This window comes from Salvia hispanica, chromosome 2 (assembly GCF_029641045.1).
Source record: "Salvia hispanica isolate PSC_SH4W2 chromosome 2, Shi_PSC_v1, whole genome shotgun sequence".
Classification (NCBI taxonomy): Eukaryota; Viridiplantae; Streptophyta; class Magnoliopsida; order Lamiales; family Lamiaceae; genus Salvia; species Salvia hispanica.
The window spans coordinates 39,575,848-39,599,327 of NC_142693.1; the positions used below are offsets into that span (position 1 = coordinate 39,575,848).

General features: G+C 33.4%; 4 protein-coding genes and 1 non-coding gene across 5 annotated transcripts; 2 read left to right on the forward strand and 3 right to left on the reverse strand.

Moving 5' to 3' along the window:
• Positions 1-3,749: 3,749 nt before the first annotated feature.
• Positions 3,750-4,196, reverse strand: LOC148932384 (auxin-induced protein 15A-like). The gene has a single exon (XM_089066162.1). The coding sequence runs from the start codon at positions 4,141-4,143 to the stop codon at positions 3,868-3,870; it is 276 nt and encodes a 91-aa protein (XP_088922288.1). The 5' UTR covers positions 4,144-4,196; the 3' UTR covers positions 3,750-3,867.
• A 1,069-nt stretch (positions 4,197-5,265) lies between these two features.
• On the reverse strand, positions 5,266-6,644 carry LOC125205072 (uncharacterized). Its single transcript, XM_048103886.2, has 3 exons — positions 6,434-6,644; positions 6,232-6,310; positions 5,266-6,142 (listed from the first exon to the last, which is right to left on the reverse strand). Exons 1-3 carry the CDS (start codon positions 6,523-6,525, stop codon positions 5,339-5,341), a joined length of 975 nt encoding a protein of 324 aa, XP_047959843.1. The 5' UTR covers positions 6,526-6,644; the 3' UTR covers positions 5,266-5,338.
• Positions 6,645-13,154: 6,510 nt separating this feature from the next.
• TRNAI-AAU (transfer RNA isoleucine (anticodon AAU)) lies at positions 13,155-13,228 on the forward strand. Its single transcript has one exon. It is a non-coding gene; the product is annotated as a tRNA-Ile (tRNA).
• A 2,548-nt stretch (positions 13,229-15,776) lies between these two features.
• On the forward strand, positions 15,777-19,051 carry LOC125222684 (5'-methylthioadenosine/S-adenosylhomocysteine nucleosidase-like). The gene is made up of 8 exons (XM_048125439.2): positions 15,777-15,986; positions 16,084-16,147; positions 16,507-16,598; positions 16,913-17,019; positions 17,105-17,179; positions 17,872-17,946; positions 18,444-18,536; positions 18,711-19,051. The coding sequence occupies exons 1-8, from the start codon at positions 15,899-15,901 to the stop codon at positions 18,906-18,908; spliced, it is 792 nt and encodes a 263-aa protein (XP_047981396.1). The 5' UTR covers positions 15,777-15,898; the 3' UTR covers positions 18,909-19,051.
• A 188-nt stretch (positions 19,052-19,239) lies between these two features.
• On the reverse strand, positions 19,240-22,462 carry LOC125222674 (uncharacterized). Its single transcript, XM_048125418.2, has 6 exons — positions 22,073-22,462; positions 20,902-21,101; positions 19,990-20,130; positions 19,816-19,896; positions 19,582-19,706; positions 19,240-19,505 (listed from the first exon to the last, which is right to left on the reverse strand). The coding sequence occupies exons 1-6, from the start codon at positions 22,293-22,295 to the stop codon at positions 19,457-19,459; spliced, it is 819 nt and encodes a 272-aa protein (XP_047981375.1). The 5' UTR covers positions 22,296-22,462; the 3' UTR covers positions 19,240-19,456.
• Positions 22,463-23,480: the final 1,018 nt, after the last annotated feature.

The following is a 23,480-nucleotide window of genomic DNA, read 5'->3' on the forward strand; positions in this document are numbered from 1 at the left end:
TTTTAATTTCTAGTTCATAACTTATTATTTTTGAACCAAAAATGAATTTCTCATATTATAATTGCTCAACGTTTTCAATTTTTACATGTAAAATAGGTTGAAGTTGTGAAAAGTGCAATTTAATAGTTGGGCTATGGATGGGGACTGCAGGGTTATAGGAGTTATGGCCAGGGCCTGAAATTTAAGGGAATGATGACGCGAAGGGGACTTTGGGCCTGAATCCAGGCCGGGGTTAAGGATGCTCTTATGGGCACTCCGGGCTCGTGATGGTCGTAATTATCCTAACCTATAATCATTTATCAATTTTATATACTCCCTAATCTCTCTAAAAAAATAGAAGGAACATGTATCGCACGTGTAAAATCCGAGAATGTCCCACACGAATATTCTACTGTAGCGGGTATTCAAGAACTTTAGGATGGATATGAGTTTAATACAACCTCCATCTATGAAAAAAAGGCCTCTGGATAAACGACACAGGTTTTAATGAGAAATCGATAAAGTAAAAGAAAGAATGAGAAAAGGTGAATAATGTATCGGAATAAAAATTTCAATTTTTGAAATTGACTATTTTTTGTGGATACCCAAAATAGAAAATCTAGATTATTTTTTATGGCCGGAGAGAGTACGAAATTATTAAAATTTAAGAGATACTCCCTCCGTCTCACTTTATGAGTCCCGGTTTACTATTTTTGGGTGTCCCACTTTATGAGTCCCGGTTGGAATATTCCATAAATGGTATTAGGCCCCACACTCCACTAACCTTTTTCCACTCACATTTTATTATAAAACTAATATAAAATAGTAGGACCCACATTCCACTATCTTTTTTCACCAACTTTCCTTTACATTTCTTAATACCCGTGCCGAACTCAACTGGGACTCCTAAAGTGGGACGGAGGGAGTAAAAAATAGGAAAGACAAAAATAATTGAAGTAGTGTTAGAAGATGGAAGATGATCCAAACAAGAATGTATCTACATCCAGAATTGCAGCCCAAATCTTGGCTCTAGGATTAGGCGATCTAATGGTCAATAATTAACCAAAAACACGGAAGGTCATCATTAATCAGTTTTAGGTCATTTTATAAAATCTGTTTTCGATGTCATTTTTAGATATTTTATGTCATTTTTATTAATGGCCTAACAATAAACTAAAAATGAACCCGTATGATTTTGTTCGGCGCTTTTGTATTAAGATCCAATTTTATATATATTAAAATTATGATATTCACCTTATAATTAATAGAGTAATGTATGAAAAATTCAAAAGTAGAAAGTGGACTAATTTTGTGACACATACAAAATTAAATAGCAAAAGACACTATCCAAAAATTCAATAGCAAAAGACACTATTTTTTGGGAATGGGGTGAGTACAATTTTGAGATTCATTAATTTTCATGTTCACTTTTACTAATTGAGTTAATAATATCTCAAAATTTTCAACCGAGCACTATATCACAATCTTTATAATTTGTACCAAGTTAATTAATTGTAAGATTCTTAGTCATATTAGTTGAACCTTCAAATGCGAATTAAAGAATTCCAAAACATAAAATTGTAGTGACTAATTGAAAGTTGATAGTGACATAACATTCCGTATATGCTAAAGCACATGAAGCCCATGTTACTCTTGCCCATCACATATCATTCCCAACTACCATTAACAGTCACCTTAACACTTTGACAATTATTTTTCGAAAAATGTGACATACGACATAGGAAAGAGTTTGTACGGTGCAGAATGATTTTTTTATGTAGTATACAAATTAAGCAGAGATAGTATACATCAGTTTGCAAGTGATGAAAGCAACAAATCACAAATAGAATAAATATAATGACCTTTCAGTAATCCATGAGTCTCACGGGCCGGTTTAGGAGGTCAGGCTGGGTCAGGAAACAGCTTAGCAAATTACAAGACATAAGATCTAACCCATGCTTGTGAAATTAATAAATAGAACTACAAATGCAATGCAACATATTATTTGAAACAGTGGAATGTGCAGACCATAAAGAGGTTAAAGCATAGGTCCCGACTCCGTCCCACCATAAATCATATAGAAATATGATTAAGGATAAGGATTTCGTACCTGATGTATGATGGACTGAAGTAGCACGCTGAATCCATTAAGAACTCGAGCATGTGATGTGCCAGCCCTTATCAATATACAGGTCAACTTACAAACACTCCTCAGATATCTTAACGGACGTGTTACTTGGATCGGACCATGAAATGATCAGGCATGCCAAGAATTAGATGTTATATAGACGGGGCAAGTGTGGAGAACATGACGTCCTCAATGTATCGATAATGAACACAATCGGAATATGAGTGAGCAACAGAAACCAACAAGAAGAAACGGAATGATTTTCCAATCCCTTACGCAATCTATTGCTATTATACATTTTTACGCATATAAGTCTTGAATGTAAAGATGCTATGGGATGAAAGGCATAACACAATTTGTGGTGCATGAGTTCACTGTACATGGGATTAGTAAACTAATGCAACTCTTGTTCTTCTTCACAAACTCATTGGTCCTTTCAAAACTCATAATCAAAGACACATTTGGATTAGATCAATTGAAGAAATCAAAAAGTAGCTCAATCTGAAGAAAATAGTTTGATATGTGAAAGATTTATAGCTTGTGATGGCAGATTTCTACATGTCAGATTCTGCATATGCTATCAAATATGTATCAATCTGCAGAACTCAGCTATCGTCCAATTATTTATTCATATACGGTTCAACGATACAACTATAGTGCTCTCGGCTTGCACTAAACCTATAGTCGCAAGTCATGGACTTGGCATGGCTGCAACAAAGATAACCGTCAAGAATGCCACTCTATCAGGCCTTATCCATTCCATTAGCATATCCTTAAAAGGCCTAATCACCTCAATATAATCTCCAATCCTTCCATAAAACAACATCTCATCGCCTCATCGCTACAACGTATCCAACCATACTAAACAATCTCTCTGCATTGTTAATTTGAGAGAGAGTAGGACGGAGGGAAGAGTATATTGTTAATTTGTTTTATTAACAACAGAAATAGGCAAAAACCTTCTATCTATTATTCTTAAATAAAATTTACTAGTATTAATCATGATTATTTAACAATGTCAACTTCACATGGTCATTTCTCTTGAGTCTTGCCAAATTTTGATTCTTGTTGTTTTGCAGTATATTTGAACTGCAAAATAAAAGAAGCTTTTGGGATAGCCAATAAGGTGTGATGAGAGCTTAAACTAGAATTTTTTTTGCATATCTCCCATTGGAAAGGTGAGGTTTTTTATGTTTGTGGTAATGAATCAAAGTGGAGAGGCACACACAAATATATAGATTGTAGATGTCACAAAAAATCTTGACTTCAGTGGCTAAAAAACGAGTCGATTTGTGGAGGCACATGGAGCTGTTTGGACATAAACAGGAAAAATTTTAATGATGCTGAAATTTGTTCCTGCAATGAAAGTTCTTCAAATGTCCTTTGTGCATTGTGTCTAATCAAATTTAATTTTGATGAGATTCTGTTTATCTGAAACATCAAAAAATAAAATCTCATTCTATATTTTTTATGGACTAGGAACATTGCACTGTTTATTTTTCAAGTTCCAAAATGTAAAACTTGGCAAATGTTTTTGTATCATTATATATATTCTGTACTTTGTATTAATTTAATAAAAAAACCCAACTATTATCATATACTCAATTGATGAGGCTCAAAAAAACTAATTGAGAACTTGGGATAAGAGCTAAAACATGAATTGGTATATTTGATCAAGGTACATTTCAATCTGTTCAGGAGTACATTTGTACCCGACAAACAATGACTACCTTAGACTACAAAATCGTGTTGCTCTAAAACTATCGTCTTTTGGCCAAACGAGAGGCGATGTCGATGAAAACGTCCTCGCTGCAAGGAATGGTCAGTCCCCCCATTGGATGACTGAATCCGAAGTCTTCCTCAGCTTGACTCAACAAATCTTGAAACGAAGAATCGTTCAAGAAAGATAGTGGCACGACGAATCTCTTCATTTCACCTTCCCCAACATAAACAGCAAAATGGCCCCTTGGGACATCAGTTGAAGCTGATCTTCTTTCACTTGATGATGAACATCTCAAAATCTGGAGAATGGCCATTCTCGGTATATATAAATGAAACACGACACGAAGATTTTGAGATGTTGTTTTGGTGATTGCTTAAAATGACATACACACATATATAGGTGTGATTTTTGAGATGCCATATGCATCAAAATATCTGATGTGAGTGGCCAAGAAACTAGCTAATTAGTGGTTGGCTGTGAAGTCTTAGAAATATGAGGGATCACATGAATTTTTCTTTCAATTCAAAAAGATTTAAATGCAATAAGATTAAATGTTCCTTTCTTAAGTAAATATATGTTCCCTACCAACTCTAATATATACAAATGAACTCTCTTCTTCATATATTATAAAGGATAATTATTTTCTGCCTATGAAAATGCCAATGCAAAGTGAAAACTTAGATTTTAGTAGTATTGTTTCTGAAAATGAATAGCATACACACAAATATATTCTCTTCATGCACAAGTGACCGAGTAGAGACAAGGCGGTTTGGTGGTGGCCGGTAAAATTCGAGAAACATAAGCACATGGGAGTTGTCTGCATACCAACACAAAGGTTTTTAATGCAATAACTTGAAACAAATGTCTATTGCAATAACCATTTTTCCCATACACTATTTTGTGAGAGTGACTTGTGCTGTATCATTACTCCAAAATCATATATGTAGAAATGAAATTTACTTTTATCCGTGTTTGAGACATGCCATGGACATGTTTGATCTGCAGAGAACAAATAGGAAAAGTAAATTGATGGTTGAATCATTATCTATCATTGGGAGATATATGATGCAAAAACATTTATCATTAATTTCTGCTCTACAACCAAGTCTAGTGCATCATGGCATCAACAACTAGTATAATTTCTTCTAGTTTTCTAAGTAATGCTGTTAAATTTGTTACATTGATTGATAAATGTGATTTTGGATGGTGAATCATGAGAATAAAATTGACTTATATGTTTGATGGATTTGATAAAAGTTCTGCTATTCTGCATTGTTAAATCATTGGTTGGACGTTGAACAAATGCTAAGCAATTTGTAATTGAGTAAAATTCAAGATAATTATCACTATTAATAATGTATGAGAACATTTTGTTTTTTTCATCATGGATTAAAATATGTTATTTTTAACATGGGGAGGAGGATTACAACAGAGATTATCAAAGACAACTTATTATATCATTTGATAATTGGTACAAACTTACATTTGCAGGAAAAAAAGAGTACTCATTACATAGTCTTGGTCCCAAACATAACCTTGAAAACATTGTAGACATCATGGTCATAAGCCTTAGCCTTGTGATGCTGGCTTGGAATGATTTTGGTGTACAAATAAAAACCAACACAAGCTATCGCCGGCCCGGCCCAAAACACCCAATGCCCATCCCACAAGTGCCCGCCCCTCACTATCGCCGGCCCAATGCACCTGGCCGGATTCATCCCAGCCCCACCGTACCCCTTCTGCCCCGTCACCGACGTCGACACAAACACCAGCAGGCCCAAAACCACCCCTACTATCCCAAACACAAGCACAAGGCCCAACTGCTTGGCCTGCCTATGATCATACGCCATCCATATCGATGCAAACAGAAAAATAAAACTACAAAACAACTCAAGCCAAAACCCCTGGGCCGTGTCCAGGCCCACCGAAACCGGCCCATTGGGCCCTGCCGCTATAACCGTCAACGTACAACCCCCAAGCGAGAAATTATGCTCCAACGTACTACTCACCACTGCTTTGAGAGCTAGCGCGCCGAGCACGGCGCCCAGGCACTGCGCTACGATGTAGACGACGGCGCGCGCCATGGAGATGATTCCGACCAAGGCGGCGGAGAAGGAGATGATCGGGTTGATGTGGCCGCCGGAGACGGGGTGCACGGCGAGGAGGAGGATCGTGATGATCACGGCGGCGAGCACCGATAGCACCAAATTCGGCATCTTGATGTCGGCGTCGATCGTTGAGATCACGATTGTGTCCAGCATGAATACCAACACCGCCGTTCCGATCACCTCTCCCACCGATGCTCGCCATAGCTGTTGCAAAATCGAACTAATTAGCATCTCCTCTTTTCAGAAATTAGGTTTTGGAATAATTGATTTTTGGAAAGAGGATTAATTTTCACCTCAGACGATGCAAGCTCGTTTAATCCGAGTAGCTCAGTTAGCGTTAGAGATTGGTGTTTCCTTTTCTCGTCGTGCGGCCTGCAATTAATTAGTTCAAATTAATTCAGATAATATATATACATATAGGGATGTATTCAGATTAATGTATAAAAACCTGTTAAAAATTATAAATGAAAATGATGATGATGAGAGAGAGCTTACGGTGGAGTTGCGTTGAGAGGCTGAATTTTGCTGCCATTGGTTTGGCATTCTTCATCATCTACAGCAATATTATGAGAGTGTTTATCAGCCATGATTTCCTCTTTTGGTTATTTCTCTTTTTAAATATGTTTCCTTTTGCCTTGATTTAAGTCTCTATTTATACAAATTGGGCTTGGGGTATAGCCGAATTTTATTTATTTAATATATTTAATCAGAATGCAAGGACGATATATTAGTTTGTAAGCAATATTTGCACAGATCATAAGTGATGGGGCTGGGTCTATATAATATATGTGGAGCTCGAAATATGTAGTACTGGTCCTGATATTGCATGATTTATTTTTCTAGAATAGTTTTATTTTATTCAAGTAATTGGGTGAGTTAATGCATGTCACCAAGAAGAGTGGAGATTTAGTTAGATATTAAAGGCTGTCACGCTTGAGTCGCAATTAATGGTATATCATTGACTCTTCTTATATATGATCCTATGTCTTTTTTTTCATACTCGTGAATTTATTTATGGAGTAAATAATGATAACAAGTACTACTTCTAGCTGGCCTGCTTACACTTTTTTAATATTCAAGAGATTTTATGAAGTTCCAATCCACACTTGCCTGCATGCATGCAGTTTTACACTTTTTCATTGTCTATATTGTAGACTGAATTAATTTAAAGAAACACACAAAATTAAAGAATTTTAATTTGATCTTTTTGTTGTATGTGTAGTGTATATTCTTTATGTTATGCTTTATTGGACTAAGTAATGTTTGTTATCAGCGCCAGAATAAAGATTGGAAAAATAAAGAACTATTTTCTTGAATTTGCAAGGAAAAAAATAGTACTTCTACTAGTTATTAACAAATTTCAAAGATAATATGAATACATTTATAGTACTCAATAAGAGTCTTCATGTGAGATTTCTTTTCTTTTTTTTTAAAGATAATATGGGCGAAAAAGCCCTCGAGTAATTATACTAATTAATATTAATGTAGTTGGAAATGTCAACAATGAACTTCAGTCACCTTTACGTACTCATTTGACATTTAAGTCAAGTAAATAAAGTATGCATGTTCAACAACACGAATTTGTCGGTAATAATATAGTTGCAAATATTGGCATACATTGGAAGGCTATTAATGACGACTTTAATTAAAAGCGAAGACCAAAACTAATACAGTACTACTATAAATAAAAAAATAAAAAAGAGAAGCTTCGGAAGCCGCCTCAATTGATAAATGTCTAAATGGAATTTCGCATAGTGAGATTATGTAACCAAACTATTAAATTTTTATGATTACCTGCATTCAGTAGGTGCGATTTACCATTTAAAAGATACATAAAACAATATTAAATCATTCATTGAATAAATGTACAAAATTGCCATTTAAAGAATAAAAATCATAATATAGTGAAAAAAAATCTTAACCGATACTACATCAAAGTTTAAAGACATGTTAGGAGACCTCAAATATGCAAATGGAAAACTGTAATAACCAAAAATATAGTTCCCTCGACTTTTTTATGTAACTCGTTAAAATCAAACCAACAATAAACTGAGATTTTTATACAAATTCTTAAATCTTCTAGAGTCTAGAACTATTTTCATTTTTATTATATTTTTTCCAGAAATAATTAATTTTCAAACCTTTTACAAGTATACTTTTGGTAAAGAAAGTTAAATCGGTAGAGTTTGAAAATAATGATTGGAACCTAACCATTTTCAAAAAATAAAACTTCAAACCATATGTACTACAACTGACTTATAGAGTTTGACCAAAACATAAATAGATGAATAGGACCGAAAATGAGTAAAAAGAAAAATATATTGGGTAACGAATATTATACTTAGTAGTTAGTAGTACTACTTAATTTACTAGAAAGGCAAAGTTGATAAGAATTAATTATATACTTATTAATTAGTAGTAGATGATAACAACAGAGAGTCAACGTGGAAATCGCTGGGACAGGTTGGAATTTTTCTCTGACATCCTTGATTTCCTAACAATTATAAAGCTTTGGAAGCTTGACGTGATTAGTTGAAGAACTCTTCAAATTATTGGAAAAATCATTAAAAGATAAGATGTAGATATCGATCACTTAATACTTAAGTTCTTTATTGTTTAGCATGTGCAACTATGAAGATCCGTCGGGATCACAGTGATATTATTTTTAATGGAATCTCTTTTATTTTATAAGTATTTGGATATTTTTCAATTTTGACATCATAAAGAAATGACCCTAAAGTGAAAAAATCGCACTACCGTGCCAATTATTTCTGAAGAAAAAGTAGAAAATATATATAGTATTTATTAAGTTCTACTATCCAAATTAAGAAGTTGCATGGTTTCTTTTATGTAAATTTTGCTTTGATACAATGATTGGCCATAGGTCATGAGAGACTCAGAATAATAGTACTCCATAATTATATATCTGTAACAATTTAATAGGAGTATTTTACAGGTGTCCGATATCTATTAATTACTGCACATATGATTCCTCCAATGTTTTGGTAATAAATTTTAGATCCATAAAGTTTAAAAAATACACTTGAATTACCTTGTAAAAATCCGTTTTTTTTTCTATCTGGATTGATATTGGGATTGGGAATAAGTTTTTTTAAAGGATTGCATCGAGATAAATTAATTATTTAGGATATTATTTTAACAAACACGTTATATGCATTATGCGATAATAAAATTGTAATTAAGGGACTAAACGTAAAGAACCAAAAAGGTGATTTCTTTTTAAATACTTTTGTTCTATAGTCGGCACAATTTCATATTTCTAAATTGTAATATCTTGCGGTATAAGCATTATGTAATACCACGATTATCTTGCTTGTAATTGTGAAAATAAATTGAATTATTAAATCTAAATTCTAAATAAATGAATTACTATATGCACTCATTCTAGATCATTTTTTTAATATAGTAAATAAATTTAAACATCTTTCATGTGCTTTAGGTGATCGGAAAATTTTTTAAATCGATAGATTGATTTGTTTCCAAGTTACCAAACTATGTTGAAATTTGATTTAAATTAATTGGCATCCTTAGGTTTTATTAGAAAATAAAAACTTGAAACGGAAATATTTTTTGTTCGACACCAACTCGAATTATTAATCAATAGCCTTCGTGACCCGCTACAGCCTCCAGAAGTAGATGTAACTAAGAAAATGCTAATTACGATAATTCTTGTCCACAAATAGTGCACACCAATAATACTAGAAAATTATTACTACCTATCTATGAAATTAAATGAGTTATGATTATTCGAAAGGGCCAAAACCCCCTATCACTAGTCAATGCGGGTGATTGGTGATGCTATTTAGATGGGTAGCATTTCTTTTTCAACTTAAATAATTTAGTTGGGATAACAATTATTTAATGCATTCACATCAACTACATTCTCAGCGTATTAATATTAAATAAAAGGCTAGTAATATAATTTATTAAATTATTAATTATAGAACTGAAACTTCCCTGCGCAGTATTGCAATGAGAATTAAACAAAATTAGGCCAAAAATTATGGTAGACGGCTGCATAAATTAGTTAAATCTAATTAGATTAATTATGACTCACTTTTAGGCTTTGGTAAGTCACAACTAAGATTTAGTAATATATTATTAAAATTAGTTTATTATTCTATAGTTATTTTAACTAGATATTCCTAATTCATACACTATACTACTAATAAGTGATCCTAGAGTTTAATATACATTTATCTGGAGAAATGGAGAGAAGAAATTCTCACCATTTAAAGTCATCGTGATCTTTTCCCTCCTTATCCAAAAACAAAATTCCACCCTTTCTTGTTACTTCTTTTTAATTCAATGAGGGAAGCGAATTAACTCAGTGATAATGTTTCCCCTCAATAAAGTGACAAATGATGAATTTTTATGGAGTAAATAAAAAGGGGAAATAATTGACAGATTAAAGGGAGAAGATTTGATTTTACTTCTTTTTAATGACATATTTACAGCAAAAGAAAATGCACTCTAAATGTACTTATAAATAATACTAGTTCGACACTGAGTTTTATTTGTAACACTTAATTAATTTAATTACTAGTAATAAAAAAGTCAACTCCATGTGAACGAAAGAAGAAATGGGCAGTCCAAATAAATATCCAATGCAATACTATTGTATTATTCTATGTTTTCGATTTTCAATGCAAGTTGCGTCGATGCCATACCCTCAAATTCAATGTGATGATATCTCTATTTATTAGCCTTTAACTCAGAATTGCTAAATCATGACCTATTGCATATTCAACCGACTAATATACATGAATGAGTGCGTCAATACTTGAAAATTGAGATGTGATAATTTTTTTAAAACAATAAAAAAATAATATGCGTTGATAATTCTGTTTTCTTATTTAAATTATTCTTTAGATATTCACCATAAAGATTGGATTAATTTGTTTTATCATCTAATAAATAAGGTGTGGTCTTTTATACATGCAAATTGTCAACAATGCGATTGCAGTCTTTCTGATTGACTTTGATATCACGCAATAAAAGATGACTGAAGAAAGATTGAGGTTGAATGTTGCCCATTCTCCTCGATGTATTGTTCAAAGGGTGCAATAAAACAAGTAATAAATGTAAGAGACAAAAAAAAAAGATATGCAAGTATATAATTGGAAAAGGTTGTTTATTCTTTTAGCTTACTGTTTTTGACGAGCATTATTTAGTACTAATAGTCTAATACTATATCTTAGCAACTGGTTCCCAATAGTGAAAAAAATGATTGTTTTGGGTAAGAAAAGTAGTCTTGAAAATTGAAATAGTACTACTAAATAACGTTTCTTTATAAACTTTATTCTACTATTTTTTTAAAGATAAAGTGTTTACAAACGTTAGATTATACTTCGTGACTACAATATATAGATATTTTTAATTTTTTACAAGTACAGTAGAGATTTTTTACGGATTTTTCTGATATGCAATTTGTCGATGTTATGTGAATTGTTTGTTGGCTATTATACACGTTACTGTTTGCTCATCATACTCTGATTTTTTTTAGTTAAGTTTGGTGATATTTGAATAGAAAAATTCGGTTGGTAAAGTGAAACGGCTTAGTAACAGATTAAAGCCCATTTAGGTCGAAACAAAGAGTCAAAGACGCATCCAATTTTACTGTTCAATAATTTGAAATCTAATATCGGCATTTGGTGTTACCGCAATTTATTGGAACATAATATCTGAATCCTGCCATACATATAAGCTCTCTCAAAGGTAACGATATAATTGCAAACTCCAAACTATGATTTGAACCATTTAAAAATATCAACAAATGATAAAATAATAGTAATAGAAAATGTCAACACAGTGTCAACACCATATCAACACAACATCAACCGTTTACACTGTGTTGACATTTTTGTTGCTACTATTTTGTCATCCGTTGGACTTTGAAGTACATACAATATTTAGGGTTTGCATTTGATCACATTCCTATTGCGATACTATTAGTCATGGATTTAAAACATAATGTCACCCTTATAACATATAAGACTACCCCCATCGGTGACTATGGGATGGGGGTGGGGCATATAGGACAAAATAGGGAGTATTAAAAATAAACCAAAAATAAAATTGCCCAACCCAACCCCCATTTTCATGGCTTGTCAGCCGGCCCACCCAAAAATGAAGGCCAAATGACACTTGTTAACTTTTTATTGGTTTCATGTATTACTATTTTTACATTTTTTATTTACTATTAATTATTGATTATCACTATTTTATTTAATAATGTACATATCTTAGAATTGTAATCTATAAATATGAAATCTAAATACTTTTGAATGTTTTGAATATTGTGAATTTATGAAATTTTTATTACTTTAAGTGATTAATTTTAATTTATTTAATTACTATTATTTTTGTCTTTATATATCATTTCTTTGTATTTTGGTTTGTTTATTTCTATGATCATATTATATTTTTTAATGTGTGTAATTTATTATTATATTGTGCTTTAATTATTTGAATATCTAATATTTTTTGTTTTAAATTTGAATCATATACTTTTTTATTATAATTTGTAGACATTATTTAATATATTTAAATTAATTATAAATCAAAATATTAATATAAAATATATGAAAAAGAAAATATTGGGTTGGGTTGGGTTGGGTTGGGGTCACTGATGGAAGTAAAAAAATTGATGGGGGTTGAATTGAGTGAGGGTTGTGTATGTGGAGGATAGAGAAATGAATATTTTATTAAAAAGTTGATTGGGGTTGGGTTGGATGAGTGTCACGGATGGAGATAGTCTAAGCTCACTCAAAGGTTAGAAGTTTTTTTTTTTTTTTTTGAACCACATATTATTGTAACATAAGTCATGGATTTAAAAATAATGTCGCCATTATAACGGGGTTTAACTAGTAATTTTGCATTTTTTTAAAATTTTTGATTGATCTCAAAAGTTATGATATTTTATGTAGATTGCACGCTTGCTAGGTTCAACTTTACAATAAGGTTTGATTTTCGAATTCGAAAAATAAATAATATATCCTATCAATAATCTGACTAATCATGCTATAATTGTGTAAATTATTATTTACATTTTCGATACAATCATCAATTAATATACGCGTATTGTAAAAAATTGTATAATTTATTTGAAAATAATAGTACTAGTTGGAGTACAAATTTCTACATCAATTCGAAGATTGATTGTAATATGTACATAAATATACAAACATCAATTGGCCTATTAGCTCAGTTGGTTAGAGCGTCGTGCTAATAACGCGAAGGTCGCAGGTTCGAAACCTGCATGGGCCAATTTTTCTTTCTGTTTTTATAGTTTTAAATCTGTTGTTTCCAATTCGCTTTGTTATATTTCTAGTTTACCACTAATTTTCATTGATTTTTAATCTGTTTTATAATTGGCTAAAGTATATTAATAATTTTATGGTTACTATTTAACTTAAATCCATTGCTGTGTTTTTCAGACCTCATTTAAAAAATGACCTTCTACATTTATTATATATATGGTTAATTTGTTGATAAAATTTTCATACGATACTATAACTATTACAATCGAAAGGAAAATAATAACAATAAATAGAATGTAAATTACAACGAAAATAATAAAATAAATTAACAACAAGTCGAGTCGAGGAAAGCCTTCTTTCCGCAAGACAAATTACACCCGGCTAGTGCTCACGGATTGACGTATTATCCTCAAATATAAAACGACTTCCTCCTAGTGTGTAGAAGCACCTCAAACCCGTTAGGCACCAGCAAACTTGATAGAGTTCTGAGAATCAAGCTAGACAATGCTCTCCTAAAATGCACACTATGATGTACAGAGCTAGAGAGAGTAGGGTTTGTTTTGGTGTTGGACGGGACTACTGCGGGCCAGGGACGAGACTAAAGAAAGCACTTGAAATTTGAAAAGCTTTACAATTAAAATATCTCTTAATATATTTGGGGGTCAGGGAAGGGACTACTGTGGGCTAGATTGCCGCTTCAGCAGGGGGCTTGGCAGGCGCCGGTCCCAGTAACCTCAATGTGGCCACCCCGCATATGTCTCTTTTACATTGTTTAAGATGGGACTTAGGGAAGAGGGAAAGGAGAATGAGATGATAGGGAAAAATTGAGATTAGAAAGTAATTCTCATTAAATTTACACATAGTGTGTCTACTTTTATTTAGAAAATAATTACTAGTACTATAATTCTTTGTGATGTTTCAATAGATTTGGAAATATATAGAAATGTAACTGAATTTGCACTATTTTTATTTGTGGAATAATACCTAATGCTGATTTTCTTGCATTTATAGTTTAATACTTGTTTTTTTGTCTAACAAATTGTTTTGCATATCTTCACAATATCACAATTGATAAAATAAGAGAGATAGAAAGAAGAAAGTGGTAGAAATATTGTTGTGGAGAATGGGTACTACCTTAATAGAAAGAAAAAATGTCTCATAAATAGAAAGTTATTAATTTTAAAGGACAAACCAAAATTAAAATAGATTTTATTTTCAAAGTGCCAAGGTAGTAGATTAAACTTGAAACACAATAATTAGTAAAGCATACCTTTAACATTGAGTATAGCCCAACAAAAGCTAAACGCAACCTCAAAAGGAGTTTTTGTGAGTTATTCAAGAATTAAGAGGATTGAGAGATGAAGTGCGAGTGCTGCCTCCCTTTGATTTTGTGCATCTCTATTTTCTTCCCCACTCATCCTCCCGTCTGCCTATCCTGATTTCACCACTATTTTTTTTATGTTATCCAATAAAACAAAGTAGCAAAATAACATAAACTAAAGAACATAATATGAAAATCTTTGTCATATTAAAATGCCAAAGCAACTACAATGTGAAACAAACTTTAAAAAAAAATACAAATAAGCTTCAACGGTTATGTGACCAAATTTCTTCAATCATATCGCGTTGGAGTTGAGTATTGTTTGTTCCTTGCGCATTTTAGTCTGTGTACGAAGAATGTGAATATTGAAGTCGGCCGGTAAACCTCGATTTTTTAGGTTCGTGGGCTACACTGGAGCTAGGTTCAACTCCCTCCTCGCCCCAATTGATGACTCATTCATCTTCATCAGCAATTATCATGCTATGCATGATGATGCATGTATACATGACATCATCGATACAAAATTTGTTGAAGAAACGTGCATCATTGTTGTATCATGTGTTCGTAATACCGCATACCGTAGTCCAACATGTCCCGCACAAGCTCCTCATCGTCGTCGCTGGGATTCATTTCAAGTAGATAGAAAGATAAAAAGAAAGATAGAAGTGATTGGAATGAAGGGGTGAAATGTAGGAATAAATTTTTAAAATATGAAAAATTGTCGGGATCGGCTGTTTTATCGGCCATAGGATCGTGCAATATAGCCGATTGGCACGCCCTCTTGATGGTTTGTGGAGGACGGCGTGGCAATCGGTGGGTTGCTCGCTATAGGGCCGATAAAACCAGCGAGTCGATAAAACCACCGATCACGTAGAGCAGTTTTCTCGGCCCCATTACAAATGACCTAACATGATTTATACAATCTCCAAAAAAACTACAATTCTCCTACAATTTTTTCATATACGTATATTATTTTATATACATTTTTTTGTTATTTTACAATTTTTACTCAATTGTAGTACGTTTTGTGTTATATAAGAATAGGACTTTTTAAAACACGCGTAAATCAAGAATGCTTTCGCAAATCGTAGATGTGTTTTTGCCAAAAATACAGAAGAGACCTATCTTATGACTATTCTCATTTTCTCCGGTGTTAGTTTGTGCAATTATATGCAGTTTGACCTAAACTCGTTTAGTTTGACCTCAAAAAGGAAAGGGAGAATATATAAAAAATGTTCACAATCTCACTCTGCCGCGTTCGTGGCGGCGGTGTGATACATATTTTCACCGGAGAGAAACCGGCAACAGATTTCAATTCTCAGTGAGGCGGAAGAGTGTCGTCGATATTTTCGATCGATGGCAACACCTCACGACCAAAAAGCAGCCGTCGGTTCTGGCGACGACTCTACTCAGCACCCAATCTCCAATATTCTCTTCATAATCGGTATCTCCTCTTTCCCCTTTTTCCTTATTTGCCAATAATTTTGGACGAATTTCGTTCTGATTTTGGATCTCTCTCTCTCTCGGCGTCCGTATGAAAGCTATGCAAACCGAAGCGTCGCCGCTAGTAAACAAGTTTAAGCTTGCTGAGGAGCCTAACTCAGTGTATGCTTCTCTTTCTTCTGATTTTGCGATGCTGATTTATGGGCTGCACAATTTACCATATTATATACTACTCCATGAGCTATAATTTTCGGAAATAGAGTAGTTTACTGATTGTTGTTATAGCCAGAGTCATTATGTTATGTTATGTTTGGTTCTGGGTGATGTTATTGTCGATTTAAACCGGTTGCTTTACTTGCTTTGCTTATTCTCTTTACATCTCATATTTACCTTTGGTGTGAAATCATGAATTTTTTATTTTTAGTATTGATAGACTTCTTTGATGCTAGTGAGGACAGTGTCATTTACCTTTTTACTATTTCACCATAAATTTGTGAATTTACCTTCTTTCTATGATGCAGGTTTCCGAAGGGGGTTCCGTGGGTGAGGTACAGCGGCAAATACAAAGATTTGAACATCAATATTGTTTGTCCAGGAAAAGACACAACATTGGGTATGCTGACATTTCAACCCTCTTCTCACCAGTGCATTTCTTGACTGTTGCTCCTTTGCACTGGACTGAGCCTCCTCACCACCATGATATTAGCCATATGAATTTTCATATCTAATTGACACGTTTCTTGATAATGTTTGCCTCTCTAAAGGGCGTTGAATGTTTGAATTTTATGTTTTCGCTTGGATGCTATGAAGCAAACATGCATATAAGCATCAAAGATAGATCATTTTTTTTTGTAGTTTCATCAAGGATCTCATCTGATATCTAATCTTAACTTTCAGCTACTAATTATGCTGATTTATCTTTCTCAGGTGTTGATTGTGTGGGTACAGTCTCAGCATCTCTTTTGGCTTATGCTTCTATTCAAGCTTTAAAGCCAGACCTTATCATAAATGCAGGAACTGCTGGAGGATTCAAGGTATTCCAAATTATGGCAGAAATATATATGCATTCTGTTTTTTTCTTTCTCTAAATTCCTAATATTTGAATTCTATAATTTTTAGGCGAAAGGTGCTTCAATAGGTGATGTATTTCTTGCATCAGATGTTGCCTTCCATGATAGGAGAATTCCTATCCCTGTAAGTCTCTTGCTTTCGTTCTTTTCTTCAAATTGTCACATGTTTATGTAAACAGTGTATATTGTTAGATCTTTGCATGTTGACTCTGACAACTAATAAATACTCACTTTATGTTGCTTAAGACATGCTTTTATACTCTCTATACATATGTGGGTTTGATGCTAATTCCAGTCTGTTTTATGTTCACAATTTCATGAACTTCATGTGCTTCTAGTGACATCAATTATAATTTTAGGGTAATGGCATTAGAACATTATAATAGTACCATTTGAACCACTTGAATAAATATTCGACAACATCTTACTATGCTTCGAAATTAAAAAACGTAAATAAATATTCTACATCTTACTATGCTTCGAACAAAAATATGTTTTTTAGTCTTCCAGGATTAACTCTCAAAGCAAAACACTTGTGCTACGATTTTAGTGCATCGGAATGGCACCTATCTATCCAGAATGTCATGGTGTTCACTACTTGGTGTGCATTGCATGGCGTTTTTGTAATACCCATATTGTTCACTAATTGGGCTGCATTGCAGTTTAAACTTTGAATCAGGATAATTTAACAGAGTTTTTTACTATTTCTTAATACTTTACTAATTTGGCAACGCAGCACTTAATTGAGTCTGCTTATAAAACTACGGAGTATCTACTTGCATCATATATCTTTATGTAATTTATTCTGATATACAGGTATTTGACCTTTATGGTGTTGGCTGTCGTAAAACCTTCTCCACACCTAATCTTGCTAAGGAGCTGAACTTAAAGGTACTGCTCTTTCAAGATCTTATATACGAGATGACAAAGAGTGACCGATGTTTTGCTTCCAGTCAATTCAAACACAGAAACCTGCTAGTTTCTTGGAGATTATACCAGTACATGTTTTAGTAGTTTCTCCAACTACAGCTAATTATGTCTTTATTTATTATTTATTCTGTATGAAGATGACTTATATGATAAGTAAATGCTGGAAATCCTCTCTTCATGTTTGAACAGTTTGTGTTTTCTTCTTGCTATGCTATGGGTAAATCTTGCCATGAACTATGGTTATACCATTATATAGATCTTTGTGCATATTAGTGGAAAGTTAATACTACTATATAGTATGTATCAAGTTGTCTTATTGATAAAACTATTGCACAAATTCCTCAAGCCATATAATTACTAAGGTCATTTTGGCTTTATATCATGCAAGTAGGCGGTATTCATTTATAGTACTGATAGCTTTGAGTTTAATTCTTTACTTATCTTTGGGGATGATATAGGTTGGAAAATTATCTACTGGTGATTCTTTAGATATGTGCGCAGAAGATGAAGCAGCAATTCTTGCAAACGATGCAACTATCAAAGACATGGAGGTAGTTTTCTATTCCCAATCTTGCTGTTTTGTTCAACTCAGATTCTAATATTTTCCTAAAGAACTCAATATTGTAAACTTTGGCACTAAACTATATATGTAACATATTTTGCTGCCAAAGACTCCAGATGATATAATGTTGACTAGATTACTTCGCCTCATCTAACTGTACCAGGGAGCCGCGATTGCTTATGTGGGACATCTCTTGGACGTGCCCGTATTGTTTTTGAAAGCTGTGACGGATATTGTTGATGGTGACAAACCAACCAGTGAGGAATTTCTACAAAATTTGAACGCAGTGACCATTGCACTGGATCTGGCAGCAACCAAAGTGGTTGATTTTATCAATGGAAAGAGTTGCTCAGAACTATGATCCCTCTCAGTTTGGGACCATATCATTCCTGTATAAACCACTAATACACGACTTATGTTATTGTACCCATTGTTTTCAGACATTTGATGATTGTCTGTGAAGAGCTGTGAGATTTCTATTTATGGCAAATACGCTTGTGTTTTCTTCCTGATATTCATTATTTGATTGCTACTAGAAAATCAGTTTTTGGAGCTTCAATTTAACCAGCTTTTGAAACCTAAAATCCTCAGTTTAATGCTTTCAAATATCAACAATTAATGTGATAAATAGACCGAATGTCAAAATCTGCAGAGAACGAGTTGAAATAGAGGCATTCTGAACATCAACAGAAGGTTGAAATTGTGATACTGGTATTCATAATTAAAATCAAATTGGCACTGTTGCAGTAAACCAAATATGATTGTGGCAACATCAGACTAATTTAAACATCCAGCTTTATAGTTACTGCCAAGTTTCCGACCAACCAGAAATGCTGACCAAAAACAGAGCCATCTATAGACCAAAAAAGAAAGAAAACAGTGAAAATTATCTTAAATAGCCCCGTACATTTACACCACTCCAGAAGGAAGGCGCAACACAAGCTGTCCCCCGAAAACACTGCAGGTACAAAACGCCAAGATTAGTTTAACAATTCAGTGAACTATTTATGCTTGGTAAATGAATTTGTGTTGACCTTTTCACATAGTAATAGCAAAAGTCGGCCAGGATGAAGGTCTGAACAATTTCGGATATTAGAACCATTGAAGGCCAGAGTCCGTAACCCAATGCGACAAGAAGATGGCCACGAGTGTCCAAAACCTAACCCAACACAAGCAAAAAGATTATCTTGATGCAAACTTTTTGTCATTTTGGAACTGGCTGCTTATCTTTTGAGCCCAGGTAAGAGAATAATTACTAAGTATCAAACCTGGAGAACCCAGTGGGCACAGCTCAAGAACCTAGCAACTCCCAATGCAAATACATAATGAGCAGTAAAAGGTTCGACAATCTGCACCAAGACATTGACAATATCATCATAAGGTGCAAATATCCTTGTATGATTACACATGCATTGGAACTTCTTAGTTTCAGTACAAGTTACCTTTGTATTCTGCATGACACGTAGCTGAGGTAGGACAGAAACAGCTTCCAAGTAAACACAGAATGCCCAGGCAATCCTGTTGACTACATGATGTGTTGTAGATGGGTGAATTACTAAGGCTATAACCGCACAAGGGACAACCTACAGACAGAATTTGTTAGATTTGAATGCAAATGCTAGGAGGAAACTCCAGAAGCATAAGAAACTGATTGGAGTAGAAATAGATAACTTCTTTTATTTGATAAGCAAATAGATAAATCCTTATGGAATTTAATGAATTTTGCATCTTAAGACCAGTTAGACCATTCCTACACTATAACTTGGTAAACATGTAAAAAGGCTAAACAGATGTACGATGCTTTAAGCTACTAAAAGGCTTCTTTTTATCAAAAATCAAACATCAGTACGGTAGCAACAAAGTAGTAAACTTCCTCAGAAACATAAAAGTTAAGAAGGAAAAGTTAAAGGACACTCCATGAGGGAGGAACTCTCAAATATACAAATTACAAACCTGAGGCCCTAAACAGATTGATAATGACAGATACACTTAATATAGATAAAAAAGCACATGATGAACCTAGAACCACCTTTAGAGCAACTGGAAGCTGAGTCCCATGAAAAGAGCCAAATCGAGAATAAACCACCTAACTACATATTACCACGACCAAAGAAAAGAAACAAAACAAAACAAAACAAAAAAGAAGAGCAGCACACAACTCATAAGGACCTACACTAACAGACAACTTTGGGATGCAACAAATATACATGTTCCACGAAATCTGAAAGAAAATTTTAAACAATGATATCATTTGTTTGGAGTTCATTCAGTGACAATGTGGAATACTCTTCCTCATCATAAATCCAGAACAAAATCCCCTAGGAAAAGAAAACAGCCATTTCTCAAGTACTCACCACATAGTACAGTGCAATGTTGTCTTTATCCTCCATATAACTCGATCTCAAGTTAAATCGAATCATATAAACAACCCACAAGGTCGTAGCCAGCGTAGCCAAGTCAAGCACAGTGTGTATGTCGTACTCCATGACAAAACTGCAATACAATCTAACAGCCAGGAAGATAGCTGTTAGCTCCTGAGACTTCAGCGAAAGCCCTGCATAGATATAGCAACAAAATCAATACCTAACATTTAAACAGGAGAAGTAAGGCAGTAAAAAATGGGGGATCTGCTTGACTCACTAGATATCTAGATGACACTAATTGATAAAAACAAACTATAAATTTGTGACTCCAATCATTTTAACGAACATACATACAACTTCCTTTCATCCCCAGTTCATAAAACCATATAAAAATTGATTATTTCAACCCTGAAGAGAAAAAAAATTGAAAGGCAAATCAATCCCTAACAGCAATACTACATTTCATAAGAAAAACCATAAAGTTGAACAGAATAAATATATTGACCCTTCCTTATATGCTACCAATATTCGACAACCAAGAGATCTCCTCTCCCCCCCAAAAAATCCTAGCTTCTCCATCCCCCAGCTAACAACTAAACGCATAAGAGCAACTCCAAGGGAGAGGGTAAATGGAGAGGTAAAGAGAAATAACTACCATTTTTACCTCTTCTTCATAAAATTTCATGCTCCAAGGGAAAGGGTATTTGAGGAGGTATTATACCTTCTTTTATTTTGAGGAGGTATCTTTACCTCTTCTTGATAGAAAAGGTATAAAGTTAGTTATTTTATTTGCTTTTTGAATTTACCTTCTTTCCTTGGAGTCCATTACTTTTTAAGAAGGTATAATAACCTTTTTGAGGAGGTAAATGAGAAATATACCTTCTCAATATACCTTTCCCCCTTGGAGATGCTCTAACAGCAAAATCAAATTCAATGGCTCACTAAGTAGGCAATTAACATTTATTCAGGAAATAGAAAATTTTGATTAAAAAAAATCGTTCTTATAGCACCAGAAATAGAAATATCAATGGAAAACCTAATTTTTTCTCTCTCCCCAGCTCCAAACATGTTTACCCCCAAATTCAAAGTTCCAAAAGATCCAACTCTATCACAACCAATTGCAAACAACACACAATTAGAAAAATTAATTAAAAAAAGGTACCAGCACAGGTCTTCTCCTTCATCAACTTGTAAATCAGAACAGCAATTCCGATCGAATGAACAGCCTCTGCCGCCACAAATAAATTATCATGATCATGGACAATTGCACGGAGGAGAACAAGCGCCGCCATGCCGCTAATCACGGCAAGAAACGCCTTAACCTTGGGCGGCTGCCGTCGCAGCCATGTCGCCGCCGCTTGGATCGGTCTCCTCGGTGCCTTCATATTTTACAGATAATCTACAAATTCAAAAATCTATGTATTTATAGTTTTATTCAGATGTATAATTCAGAAAAGAAAAGTGAGGGAAAATTTTTTTGCAGAGAAAATTTTCCCAAAGAAAAAGAGAGAAAGAGAAAGCAGAATCGGAAAGGAAGAAATTGTTCGCAGAAAACGAGTGTTTGATTAGATGCCTATATTTTAGGAGTCAAACACGTCACACCATCCTTTCTCAATGTCTTAATTTATTTAATCCTATTTCGATTTTAACTAGCATGTTTTATTTATTTTTAGATTTTTAGATTACTGGTGTCTGTATCTTAACATATTTTCTATTCGCACCATAATTTATTTGAGCAAAAAATCATAAAATTTTAGTACTACTATTTAAATTTTGGTTCGTAAATTTTAATAAACAAATAAAAAAACTAAGAAATTTAGGTGTATTTATAGTTATTTCACGGTGGAAAAATAGATTCGGCTGTATATAATACTGGTCGATGTTTTCAACTAAAATGTTTTTCTTATGAATAGACAATATTGTTTAACTTATCAACGATGGCGTATATATATGATTTCTCGATTATCAAATCGGATATAATTTCACCAAAATTTTTGGCCTTAAGACGATGACAGGCAAATTCAAATTTTATTCTTTTTCTTTAGCTAATTTGTGAAATTAGAGAAAGAGTGAGAATTTAACCAAATTTTCTAATTTCTTTTTATTTTAAGCAGACCATCAAGTTGCTTTTTTCTAGACTTTTTATTTAAAAGTAATGGCAATTTGCCCATTAACATTCTCTTTGAATTGTAATTACTCCATTAACACCATCAAAAATAAAACGCACTAAATGTGGTCATCACTATTCACTATTGATAAAATGATTTCTGAACCACCTAAACAAAGTTTCAAGACATAATATGAGGCTGTGTTGTAGTAGTACTAAATAAACATTACTACACAGAATTTATGATATACAAGAAAGTGGAAAAGATCAATCTAACAACCGAAATTTACAAACAAGGTCATAATTCTTTGACTTTGGAGTATAGTCTTAGAAGTATTATTAAGAAAGCATGGAACAAGTTCAACGAAAAAGTTGTAGAACAGCGATAAAATACCTTTATTCTTAATAAATACAAGAAGATTCGTTTTTCAATTTTTCCTTTTCAAGGGATCATTCATGATAA